Below are 13,725 nucleotides of genomic sequence, written 5' to 3'. Positions count from 1 at the left end.
GCCTTTGAATACTTTGTTGATAGCCTTCATTGAAGAGCGACCAAGTGCTATTCTGCGGAGTATTTCCTCCCTGCTAGTTGCTTCTTTGTTTACAAAAGTGCCCAGGAGATTGAAATCCTTTACTTCTATTCTATCGCCTTCAAGCTCAAAATCTTCATCATTTTCTGTGTTCATGATCTTCATCTTGCTTATGTTCAGTTCTAATCCCATGTTATTACTTTCAGCTTTGACTTTTCTCAGTAGTTACATCTAATCTAATCTAAACCTTAGGTTTGTATACCGCATCATCTCTACATTCGTGAAGCTCGACACGGTTAACAAGAGTTAGGGTAGAAAGGAACTCCAGTGGAGGGAAGAGGCAAAATGAAGAGAAAATTTAGAGGACTAGAATAACCAGAGAGGGAGGAGGAGTTACATTTTTGAGAATAACCAGGTTTTCAGATGTTTACGGAAGAGTTGGAGGGAGCTCAGATTCCTAAGAGAGGAGGTAAGGTTGTTCCAGAGCTGAGTGATTCTGAAAGGGAGGGAAGAACCTAGTTTTCCTACAAGTGAAAACTTTTAGAGAGGGAAAGGAAAGTTTCAGTTTTTGGGTGGATCTGGCAGAATTGGGGTTAGAGGAGTTCCAATAAAGAGGAATGAAGGGAGGGAGGATACCGTGTAGGATCTTGAAAGTGAGGCAGGCACATTTGAAGTGGACTCTGGAGATAATCGGAAGCCAGTGGAGCTTGGATAAAAGCAGTGAGACGTGGTCGAATTTGCTTTTTGCGAAGATAAGCTTAGCAGCGGTATTCTGAATCCGCTGGAGTCTTTGAAGGTTTTTCTTTGTTAGGCTAAGGTAGAAAGAGTTGCAGTAGTCCAGTCTGGAAAGGATGGTGGATTGGACAAGGACGGCAAAGTGTTTTTGATGGAAACAGGATCTCACTTTTCTCAGCATGTGAAGGCTGAAGAAACATTTTTTTACTAGGGAGTTGAGGTGGTCGTTGAAGGAAAGTGTAGAGTCAATGATGACTCCCAGAACTTAGATACAGCAAGTCTTCTTTGCTGCTGGTGATGAGCGTTGTATCATCTGCTTCAAATTTGCTTTTCTAAAGATGGTTTCACCAAACAGGTTGGACAGGTAAGGTGACAAGATGCTACGTTTTATTGGAAACCAATCAGTGTTGCCGTATTCAGTTCTCACTGCAGCTTCTTGGTTTTCATATAGGCTCTTTATTAGCTGAGCTATATGTTTAGGTATTCCCATTTGCACTAGAGTTCTCCATAGTTTATTGTGATCCACACAGTCAAAAGCTTTGCTGTAGTCAATGAAGCAAAAGTATTGGGGTTTTTGGTATTCTTTGCTTTTCTCCAATATCCATCTAACATTGGCAATAATGTCTCTTGTTATTTGATCTTTTCTGAAACCAGCCTGAACTTCGGGTAGTTCTTGCTCAACGTATGATTGGAGCCTTCGTTGTATTATTTTCAGTAATATTTTGCTGGCGTGTGGAATTAATGCAATTGTTCTGTAGTTGTTACAGTCCTTGGCATCATCTTTCTTCGGAATGAACAGTGATCTTCTCCAGTCGGATGGCCATATTTTTTCCTTCCAAAACTGTTGACTCAGTTGGGTAATTTACTTGTATAGTTGGCAGAATTAACATTTATATATGGACAGCATTATTTACATGTGCAATGTCCTACACAATTCTACTCTTTGGGTCCTTTTGCAAAGCCACAGTAGAGGTTTCTGCTGAGGGCCGGTGAGGTAAATACTCCGATGCTCATAGGAATTCTATGAGTGTTGGTGCATTCACCTCACCAGCCTGTGGTAGAAACCTCTAAGACGACTTTTTAAAAGCCAGCGTCCACCTGTATAATGATTTTTTTTTTTTTTTTTAATGAAATGGCTTCCTCTGCTTTAAGTGATGCCAAATACACATGCATTTTCTGCAAATGTGCATCTTGCTCAGCTCTACATGTATCTTACTATAGGTTCTGTGTCAACTGAAAGCATCTGTCTAAAGCACAGGGAAAGAACGTCTCACAAACGTACTACTTTAAGGCTCCTTTTCCTAAACGGCATTAGTGATTTCTACCTCGGGCCAGTGAGGCAAATGTTCTGATGCTCATATGAATTCTATAAACATTGGAATATTTACCTCGCTGGCCTGTACTAGAAACCTCTATTGTGGCTTTGCATAAGCCGGTGATAATGAGCAATACCAAACGTCAACATTAGAACATAAGGGGGGAAAAAAGCTAATATGTAAAATTATAATATTTAAATATGAAAAAAATGTGGGGAGAAAGAGTAGGACCCATATATATACAGTGTTTTTCAACCTTTTTACACCTATGGACCAGCAGAAATAAAATAATTATTCTGTGGACTGGCATCAGTCCATGGACCGGTGGTTGAAGAACACTGCTAAGTCGTGGGCCAGACCTCGCCCATCTCTACCAAATCCCCAGACCCCGCCCCCATAATAGTTCTAATTGCACCTTACACGTCCCGTGCCTCATCTGGAAGCCTTCCCTCTGACGTTGCAACGTCAGAGAGAAGGCTTCCGGTTCAGGCGCAGGATGCCCGTAGGAGCCACTGCCTGTGGCTTTGTGCACTGAATCAGTGAGAAAGAGGGAGCTGGCTCGAAGATAACGCCGCATCGATTGCACCGTGGTCTGGCGGTTGAAGAACACTGTTTTGGGCCTGATGTATGTGCTGGCCCTGTGGACCGGCAGGAAATTTCTGTGGACCGGCACTGGTCCATGGACTGGTGGTTGAAGAACACTGTTTTAAAACACATCCATATTCATACACAATAAATAATATAATAATACAAAAAGCGAATTCAGTATATGTACATAAAACCCAGAAACACGACCAGATAATGTGTGTTTGACCAGTCAAAGAGCTCCTTTTACAAAGGTGCGCTAGAGTTTTAGGGCGCGCTACATTGCTGCGTGCGCTAGACCTTAATGCCAGCATTGAGTTGGCGTTAGTTCTAGAAGCGTATTGCGCGGTAATTTCCTGCGTGCGCTAAAAACGCTAGCGCACCTTAGAGAAGGAGCCCTAAGCCATACGCTCCCACCAAAGAAATGTACTTTGTTACATTCAAGATACTGTATGCGGTAAAAGCGTATGGTACGTTTGCCAGTCGTTCTTTTCCTGTGCTTTAGAAAGGCGCTGTCAGTTGGTAGATGGAGCAAGGCTCTCCAGTTGGTAAGTCCTTCGATGGATGGGTTTTTTAAAAAATATATTATTCTCTTTGTAAATCAAGTTCTTTAGCAAGTGCTGATTTTTTTTTCTCTGTGTAGTCACTGCGTTTTCTTTTATTAGCGGGTGTTTTCTCACATCGGATTTTAATCAGTCTTAACTATTTTAGTTTGGGTTTGTAACGTTACCGTCCCGTATTACTGGTCCTATATCCAGTATATTGGTCGGTCCTTTATCAGGGTTTTAAAAATATACATTATCTACACCATGTTGATAGGACGGGCCTTCCGCTTTTACTACGGCACTCTAGTCGATTTAGCGCATGGTAAATAACGCCATAGACTATAATGGACGCCTTAGCGTTTAGCGCACGCCAAATCAGCTAGAGCGTCCTAGTAAAAGGACCCTAGGGTTAGCTATAATGTGTTTGACTTAGGTCACTTTTATTTCATAGCCAGGGGGTCCTTTTACAAAGGCGCGGTAGCGGTTTAACGCGCGGAATACCACGCGTTAAACTGCCTGCCGCGCTAGTACCTAATGCTTCCATTGTCGAGGCGGGGGTTAGCGCATGATGGAATTTCCGACGCGCTAACCCCCGTAGCGCGCCTTGATAAAAGGAGCCCCAGATGTTACTGTTTTTAGGTCTTTTTTAAAATATCATGTAAATTTTTATTCGCTTGACTTGAGCTTGGACATTAACAATACACAAGGTTTGTTTATATATATATTTTTTTGTCATTTCATATATGTTTGTTATATTTTTATTATTATTATTTTGTAAGCATTCAGTTTTGGGCGCCTTTTATCAAGAGGCGGTAGAGCGTATTAGCATGGGCTGGCGAGGTAAATGCTCCAATGCTCATTCAAGTCCTGTGAGCATCAGAGCATTTACCTCAACGGCCTATGCTAAAATGCTCAATCACAGCTTGATGAAAGAGGCCTTTATGTTGGTTTGTATGTAGATACCGTGTTTCTCCGAAAATAAGGCCTACCCTGAAAATATGCCATAGTCGCCGGCAGCAGCAGCGCTTCTCCCCCCCCCCCCCCGACCCATGCGAGGGAGGGAGGGATAGAAGCTGCAAGGGATGCGAGGGAGGGATGCACAAGGGGATGGGTGAGAGGGGAGGAAAGATGACGCACATGTGGGGGAGAGAAAGGAAAGAGGAAGAATTGGGGTGGAGGAGAAGAAGGGGGAGATGATCATTGTACATGAAAAAAGTAAAGGGCAACAAAACAAAGGAGAAAGTCCAATTTTGTCTGCAGAAAAAAACAAGCAGGAGAAACAAACAAAACTGCAGACTGTGTACGAGATGCAGGCAAAAATTTATTGTACCAAAATTAAAATGCAAATAAGTAAAATAAAACCCTTTTACCAATCAAGGGACCCGACACGGTCCGTGTTTCGGACAAAACTTCGTCAGGGGTCCATGGTGAAAAAGGTTGGGACATACCATAAAAAATGAAGATAAGTAACAAAGTAAAAAAGAGGCAGCCTCTTTTTACTGCTTCCTTGAGAGAGGCAGCCTCTTTTTACTGCTTCCTTGAGACGCTTTACTTTTTGCAGCAATCCTCGGCGAACACAATATACAGGCACTTTGTTACTTATCTTCATTTTTTATGGTATGTCCCAACCTTTTTCACCATGGATCCCTGACGAAGGTTTGTCCGAAACATGGACCGTGTCGGGTCCCTTGATTGGTAAAAGGGTTTTATTTTACTTATTTGCATTTTAATTTTGGTACAATAAATTTTTGCCTGCATCTCGTACACAGTCTGCAGTTTTGTTTGTTTCTCTCACATGAAAAAAGTAAGACATCTTCGAAAATAAGAGCTAGTGCCTTTTTTTGATTCAAAATTAATATAAGACAGTGTTTTATTTGGGGGGGAAACACGGTATTTTGACTCCAAGACTCAGGTAAATTTTTTGCTGAAACACGGCACCTTGTCCCATCCATAGATCAACTTTGCGATCAACAATTTCAAGCCTTAATTTGAATAACTTATTTGTTTTAATCTGTTTTGAAAATCATTGCCTGTGACTCCCTACTTCTGTACTTTGTCTTATTGACCCATGTAGAGATTCTCCATTTACCGTATTTTTTGCTCCATAAGCCACACTTTTATTTTTACCCAAAAGTGGGTGGAAATATTGGTGCGTCTTATGCAGCGAAGATACTTTTAAAAAAAAAACACCCCACCCCGTTGTACCTTTCTAAAGGCCCGCGCCAAATACGGCTCTCCCTAGCATCTTTGAGCGCTCGGCTGTCTTCTTGGCTTCCCCCATGTTTTTGACCACGCTGGTTTGAGTCAATTAAAAAAAAAAATTAATAATAATTAAACAACTTAAAGGGTTTGGCGCCTAATTCTTAGGACTCCCTAGCAACGCCTAAGTAGAGGAGCCCTTCCACGCCTAAGGATGCCTAATGACACCTACCTGAACAATTAGGCATGGTTTAGGCAGCGAATAGGCATGACAAATTAGGCAAGTAAAAAGCTGGCCTAATGGAACGGTGCCAATGTAAGCGCCTCAAGGTACCGTTTATAGAATCCAGGCCTAAATGCACAGTAATCCTAATATAGTAGGTGGATTGTACAGAAAGATCCTCCTAAAAATATATTTTTGAAAATTGATAATGCATGGGCCATTGTGTGCAAACAGGCAAAACACCACAAAATGATTTATTATGTTCTATGGTAGCCTCACATGAAGAGGTTAATGCCTTTTAGTAAAAGGACTTCAATGTGCATATGTTCACTTTGAAAACTGGCACAAAGTTCATGAGTACAAAGAAGTTATGGACAAAGCAGAAGGTTCTCCCCCCAACATTTATGTTTTCTACACTCTTTGGGTTTTGGCCCGGTTCTAGTGACCTGGATTGGCCACTGTGAGAACGAGCTACTGGGCTAGAAGGACCATTGGTCTGACCCAGTATGGCTGTTCTTATGTGTATATGGTATAAAGATATACTTGTTCTTATGTGTGCCAGGTATAGGACAATCAAGCCATGGTAACATCACTGCTGAGGTTGGCTCTGAGGCATTATGACATCACAATCTCAGCTCTGGAATGTTGCTCTGATTGGGGTTCCGGAATCTTGCTATTCTTTGAGATTCTGGAATGTTACTACTTCTTGGGTTTTGGCCAGGTACTAGGGACCTGGATTGGCCACCGTGAGAACGGGCTACTGGGTTTGATGGACCATTGGTCTGACACAGTAAGACTATTCTTATGTTCATATGATCATTCGGGGCTCTTTTGCTAGTGTGCAAGTTTTCCACTTACTGTTTTAGATGCGGCACTTAATGCATGTTAGGGCGTTCCCATATAGTTACTGCATGGGAAGTAGCTATAGAAGGCGGTTATTGCATCCACGATAACTACAACAGTGAGAATGCATGAGAAAGTACCATATTCTACCTATAGGGCACAGTCCATAACCATTCCCAACCCATAACCTGTTCATTCATGCCAGCACAGTAACGGTTAACACAGCCATGCACTAACAGCTTCATATGATAACTGCACTTTAGTAAAAGGGCCCCTACGTTTGAAACCACACATTTGGTAGTCAGGCTAGCTGAAAATCCCCTTAAAGGTGTTTCGATAACCTACCCAGATATTGCTGGATATTGCAGTTGGAGATATTAGGTATACCAGGAAAAGTTACATTGCAAGCTACATGAGTTAAGACATTTAAAAACTATAGAGCCAACAATATGGAACTCTATCCCTCTTAAATAATGTGAAAGTTAAATCATTTTCTAAATTTTAAAAATCTGTAATAACAAGATTTTTATCAAAATCATTTTATAGGTCATAGACCATTATTGAGATGGATTGGGGAAATCCACTGCTTATTCCTCGGATAAGCAGCATAACATCTGTTTTACTACTTGGGATCTTCCTAGGTACTTGAGACCGGGGTTAGCCACTGTTGGAAATAGGATATTGGACTTGATGGACCTTCGGTCTGTTCCAGTATGGTGATTCGTATGTGCTTATGTGAGCCAAGTATAGGACAATCAAACCACTGTGACGTCACTGATGAGTTTGGCTCATAGGCATTGGTGGAATGAGGCATTATGACATCAGAATCTCAGCTCTAGAATGTTGCTAGTCTTTGGGATCCTGCCAGGTACTTGGGACCTGGGTTGGCCATTGTTGGAAACAGGATACCGGGCTTGATGGACCTTCGCTCTGTCCTAGTATAGCAATTCTTATGTTCTTATTGGGAGGGAATTATTGAGTGGTATAATTGGGTGGTCTTTGGGCTATTAGTTTGAAGGATACACATTGATATTTTTGCTGTGACTCACTTTGAGCTGTTTGGTGAGGTGAGATATCAATACATAAATCTTGTAATTTTTTTTAGGAGCATGCTTAATAGCAGTGAAGGTCAATAGGCATTTATAAAAATCTGATATTGGTCTCTATTTGTCTTATAGAACAGGACAATGAGAATGGGGCAAATTGTGACTCCCCCCCCCCCCCCGAGGGTTTAGGATCCTTCAAGATCACAATATGGTCTTTAGTGTTCATAAACCACAACCTACTTAGATAATTCTTTACGATGGTTCAGTATAAGGCAGTAGTTCTCATCTCAGTCCTCAGACATACCCAGCCAATCAGGTTCTTCTGGATACCCACAATGAATATACATACAACGTAGGTAGTGCATGCAAATTTGTCTCATGCGTATTCATTATGGATATACTTAAACTCCTGACCAACCGGGTGCGTCGCCAACGACAGGGTGAAGAACCTCTAGAATAAGGTATCACAGCCTACAAAAGTGACATCTTTCTCCAGCACCACTCCACAGTACACAGCAGCATTGAAGGTTACATGATAGAGGGGACCCGTACATTACGTGCTGACACCACCTCCCCCAGGAAACTGTGGGATATAGTGCTGGACATGACGTTACCTTGAGTACATGACAGTTAGCCTCTAACCAGGCTCTGCATCAGCTGCTCCTATGGCACTCTGTTCTTGTCCTATGGTAAGTTATGAACCTGTGGTACTTGGGTCACCTCTGGCATTTTACTGTCCACTGCTCAATTGCTCCCCGATTTCTTTCGGTTTGATTTGTTTTAACATATTGAATAGAGTCATAAGACATGATGCTATGATAATGATGAAGAGCATCCCAAGGTATGGTGCATCATGGGAACTACTTTAGCGTTATGATGTCATAATGTTTGAACAGATGAGTATCTACCTCGGGAAGGTACTTTTCTATTTTTTTAATGTGTTTTTTTGGGGTTTTTTTTTTTTAATTTGTTTTTGAAGAATTCTAGGCAAACCTGGAGCTGGAGGAAGCAGTCATATCCAAGACTATCAGCTTTATTATTTGGCATGACGAGCCTAAAATGAGCTGCTGGATAAGATGGGCAAAGATGAATCCTAGGGTCCAGTCCTCATATCCCATCCGTTTTATTTATTAGCGAGACCAATAGGCTAGTTTTCTTAGAAGAGAAAAACAATTCTGGGATTTCTCTGGAAGAAAACATTTCATTTCGCCCTTATGCTACATAAAATACTTTGCAAAAGTCTTAAATATTCCTTAGGTCTCCCGGCATAAAATCCCTCTTTTTTTTTACAAAATATAATTATATGTGTAAATCTATATTAAAACAGACAATGCTTAGGGCTTCTTTTAGTGTTTTTAGCGCACGCACTGGATTAGCGTGTGCTAACCTGAAAAACTACCGCCTGCTCAAGAGGAGGCGGTAGTGGCTAGCACGCACAGCGTTTTAGCGTGCGCTAAAAACAGCTACCGTGCTTTTGTTTAATATATTCAGCCATATTATGATCAGACACTTCTGTTAGCTCCCAAAAAGAAGTAAAAAGGAAGAAAAGAAATAGCCAAAGGGCAATGTTCAAAATGTGGTTACTTGAGTAACAGAAGCTCCTACCCAGTTAACTAGGGCAGATCAGGTTCTCCAATAGGATAGTCACTAGCTTATAACTGGATATTACTAGGGAATATCTGTCTGCCCATCGTGGGTGAGTGGGGCTGGGGCGAACCGAGGACAGAGCCAGGAATTTGCTGGGGAACTAATCTAATTTAATTGAAAATGGTATGTATAAACTACTTTTTCCCTACAAATAGCTTCAGAATAGCTCGCATAAAAAATTATATTTCTTGGAGGATTAAATTCATCACAAACGTGTCGTATAATGATCTAATTTCTAGCTCATAAATTTCTCAAATAATTATCCCCCCCCTTTTACCAAACCGTGAAAATGGTTTTTAGTGCACGCCAGTGCTCTTTGCTGCTCCTGACGCTCATAGCGTATCAGCCTGCGCTAAAAGAAACGCTATTGCGGTTTTGTAAAAGGGATATGGGGTATGTCTTCAGACCTTTCCGAAGAGCACATAGCAAGACTGATCGTTCAGTGACTGAGGCAGAACATTCCAAATTTGTACGGATTGATATGAAAAAAAGTTTACTAGATATTTTTTTTTAGTCTACGGTAATTCCTTTAAACCAGGGGTGTCCAACCTGTGGCCCGAGGGCCGCATGCGGCCCGGTGAAGTATTTTGTGCGGCCCCGGTCGAGGGCGATGCAGTGTTTTCCTCTGCTGCCCCCTGGTGTTTACCGTCTTGTCGGCTCCTTCCTCTGTCTTGCTGCAGCGTTTGCATGTTTGTGCGGCCCCAGAAACATTTTTTTTCGGCCAATGCGGCCCAGCAAAGCCAAAAGGTTGGACGCCTCTGCTTTAAACGAAGGCGCAACTGGCTCTAATCTAAGAGAAATACGACGAGAATTAGAGAAACCTGTGGCGAGGCCAGTCCATAACAAAATCTTTCAAATAAAACAAGTTTTAAATGCTGTTCTTGCAGCCCTTCAGATACTCAGCGTTAATACCTGGATAGAGGTTAGAACAGAATATCCGGGTCAAATGTAGATGACAGCGGCCAGTGTTGAAAGGAACGTTGCCTGCTGCCAGCTGAATACTACCCCCAATAATTTTATTGGTATGCAGACGACACAAATCTATAGTTATTGTCAATATAGGAATTAATGTAAATTAAATAAATTAATTTCTTAATCTAAATAGTCCGAAAAAGAAATTGACCAGGGCTGTTTAGATGAACCTCTTAGGGCTCCTTTTACTAAGGTGCACTAGGACTTTAAGGCGTGGAATAGCGCATGCTACATTGCCGCTAGACCTTAACGCCAGCATTGAGCTGGCGTTAGTTCTAGAAGTGTAGCGCGCGGTAATTTCCTGCGTGCGCAAAAAACGCTAGCTCACCATAGTAAAAGGAGCCCTTAGTATTTGCAATATTTTCCTCTAAACATCAAACTCCAAGATTTTATTTCGTCTTTTCCCTCTTCCTAAACTCCCTCTCAGCTCATTGTTAAGCTTTTGATAGCCAACTGAAATGTAGTCTTTGGAAGTCAGCCGGCTTGGAGTACCAAATTCAAATTTTAGGTGAAAAAAAAAAAAAATTGCAGAAAACCTGGAAGTTTGCAACGAGTGTCTCTTCCTTTCGATTCAATTTTCTGCCCCTTTTTGAAGGGCAAAAAGCTCATAGGCGTGAAGTCCGCAACTTCTGTAAAAAGCTCATGGGGCATTTTGCACAAGCTGTTGTGGCAGGGTTTGGGGTTTTTTCCCCTCAAGTTTTTATTCCTTCTCTCTTCCAGACATTGTAGGGAAGCGAGCGCTAGAGTTACCAAAGTGCACCATTGCCTTGCTCGATGCTAACACCATCACCCCCCACCCCACCCCCCATTATCAAGCTGTGCTAGAGGTTTTTTTGCACAGGCCGGCTTGGTAAATGCTCCGACGTTCACAGAATTCCAATGAGCATCGGAGCACTTACCTCAACGGGCCACGCTAAAAACCTCTAGCGTAGCTTGAAAGAAGGGCGGATATATTAGCTATTAGTAATTCAGTCCTATTGCATAAAATGGGAGCCGTGGTGAAATAACACTGCTACGTTAGCATGTTCCAATTCAATAGTTCACATTTCCGATTCTAACTGTAAATATTTTGAAGAAAGCCAATTAACATTTTCTGCCTGATATTCCTCGCTGTTTAGCAGGCTGGGAATGGCTTTTAGCTAGCTACATAGCGCTAAGCTGACTAATCGCCGATATTCATTTGCTGACTGGCTATAGGGATAAGGTAGACCCACCTAAATAACAGGTCTATCTTTAGCCGCTATAACTTAACTGGTCAGCTATTGACTGCGGGGGGGGGGGGGGGGGTAGCTAGGCTGCCTCTCGTGGTCTGAAAATTGGGCCCGTTAACTCTTTAAAATATATCCAGTCCTATGTATTGTTAGGTTCCTCTGTTTATAGTGTATCGCACAGTGAACACTATAAGATTCCAAGTCTCAATAGATGTTTTTACTGTAGACACAATGGAAGATTCCCTTTCGAAAAGAGGGCTCCAAGTAGAGAAGAAAAGCGATCCATAGACAGAAATGTTTGCTTATGCTGCATTGTGCTTTGGTTTCACCATTTCCCTTGATTTTCATCAGGTTCTGAGCTCATGCCTAAAGCACTCTCCACTAGGATAGTGGGTGGAATCTGGTGGTTTTTCACTCTTATCATCATTTCCTCGTACACTGCTAACCTAGCCGCCTTTCTGACAGTGGAACGCATGGAATCCCCCATCGACTCTGCCGATGACTTGGCAAAACAAACCAAAATAGAATATGGAGTTGTTCGAGATGGTGCCACCATGACTTTCTTCAAGGTAGGTCTTTTTTGCCTCTTTGGAAATGAAAAGCCGTTTACGATCTCTAAGGTATCTTGAAGAAAGAGCATTGCTCCTGTGGGCTGTTAATTGTATTGACTGCTGCTCTGTTGATGATGAGAACGTGAGATTCAGTATTAAAAAAATATTATTTTGCAAGCTTATAGAAAGTTCTTCATCATAGAAGGTCTTTAAAATCCAGGAGACTATCTTTTTTAGTGCGTAGATTTAATCAGAGAAAATAAGGGCTAGATTGACGCATGGTTGGATCAGGGTTTTCAAATATAGGAGTCTAGTTACAGAATTAAGGTATCTTTTTACTAAGCCGCAGTAAGCACCAATGTGTGCTCTACTGCAGCTTAAAATGCCTTATCATGGCACACGCTCAGGTTTCCCATAGTAATTTTGGCATCAACATGCGCTTCCCAACCGCTAAAATATAGATTTTATTTTTTTTAGCACGGCAGCCAGATGGGGGTAGAGCTTAGGCATGCTCAACACTAATTGGTTAACACGGCTATTTTGATGTGTGCTAAGGGCTGGATCCTATAAGTGGCGCCTAGTGATACTTTCAATATAGGCGCCATTCAGCGCAGTTGTCAGTCAACTGCAAGGTACCAGTTATAGGTACATAAGAACATAAGATTTGCCACAGCTGGGTCAGACCAGTGATCCATCGTGCCCAGAAGTCCGCTCACGTGGCGGCACTTAGGTCAAAGACTAGTGCCCTACTAGAGTCTAGCCTTACCTGCATACGTTCTGGTCCAGCAGGAACTTATCTAACCTTTTCTTGAATCCCTGTAGGGTGCTTTCCCCTATAACAGCCTCTGGAAGAGCGTTCCAGATTTCTACCATTCTCTGGGTGAAGAAGAACTTCCTTGATTTAAAAAAAACAAATTAAAATTAGGTACGGAATTTCACATGACGCCTAAGACGAGGCAGCTTCCGATGCCTGATGACGTCTATCTGATAAGTAGGTGTGGTTAGGGGAAGAGAATAGGCATGGTAGACTTAGGCATCGCTAGGCATCCTGGAGGTAGGTGCCGATATATTAGGCCAGGTTCGGAGGTTCAGAGCAATGCCTCCATTCTATCACAGCATTAAAGCCTAAAGGTTCCATCAAATGTAATCTAAAAATCTGTCTTTGTTCTATTTGCATTAGACGTTTCTTATAATCCCTGCCTTGTTCAATGACCCAACAGTGTAACACCCCCAAAAAAAGGTTGACCATGTGTCATGCAGTGTTGTACCAATGGAACCTCAATTTTCTGTTTCATAATACAGGTATTGAAAACTGTACATTTGGGTTATGCGCAGTTGTACAGGTTGAAGCCAATGTTAATGCCTTATGATTTTCGTACGGTAGTGAAAGCATTAATATTGGGAAGGTTGGATTATTGTAATGCGCTTTGTTTGGGAGTGGTGAAAATGAAAAGTAGGGCATTGCAAGTTTTGATGAATTCTGCTGCAAGATTGATTGTGAGTGCTACATGGATGGCCCGTATTATGACAGTTCTGAAGCAGTTACATTGGCTTCCTGTACAACCGAGAGTCCAATATAAAGTGCTCTCAATTGTACATCAGGCTTTATATCATACAGCCCCTAGATGTTTAAGATTTGTTGGAGTTATGTTGGCCAAGAAGGGAATTAAGATCTGCCCAGGATATGAGATCAGGAAACGCCTCAAAACTCACCTATTCCTGAAATACCTAGACAGCTGACCCACTTCCCTCCTTCCCCTCTCTTGCCCTTTCTCCCCATTGTTCCCACATCCCTTAAGTTAACTCAACTTGTACGTCAACTCAACTTGTACTC

The 13,725-nt window shown here is 42.0% G+C and overlaps 1 protein-coding gene across 1 annotated transcript in view; it reads left to right on the top strand.

Moving 5' to 3' along the window:
* GRIK2 (glutamate ionotropic receptor kainate type subunit 2) overlaps positions 1-13,725 on the top strand; it is a 1,206,237-nt gene that overhangs the window by 966,869 nt on the left and 225,643 nt on the right. Inside the window, exon 13 of the mRNA XM_033936333.1 lies at positions 11,692-11,909. Within this exon, the coding sequence (XP_033792224.1) occupies positions 11,692-11,909 (218 nt within the window). The remainder of the gene's footprint in view (positions 1-11,691; positions 11,910-13,725) is intronic.

Source organism: Geotrypetes seraphini, chromosome 3 (assembly GCF_902459505.1).
Source record: "Geotrypetes seraphini chromosome 3, aGeoSer1.1, whole genome shotgun sequence".
NCBI lineage: Eukaryota > Metazoa > Chordata > Amphibia > Gymnophiona > Dermophiidae > Geotrypetes > Geotrypetes seraphini.
Note: the sequence above shows the minus strand (reverse complement) of the source record. Positions and strands in the feature narration are given on the sequence as shown.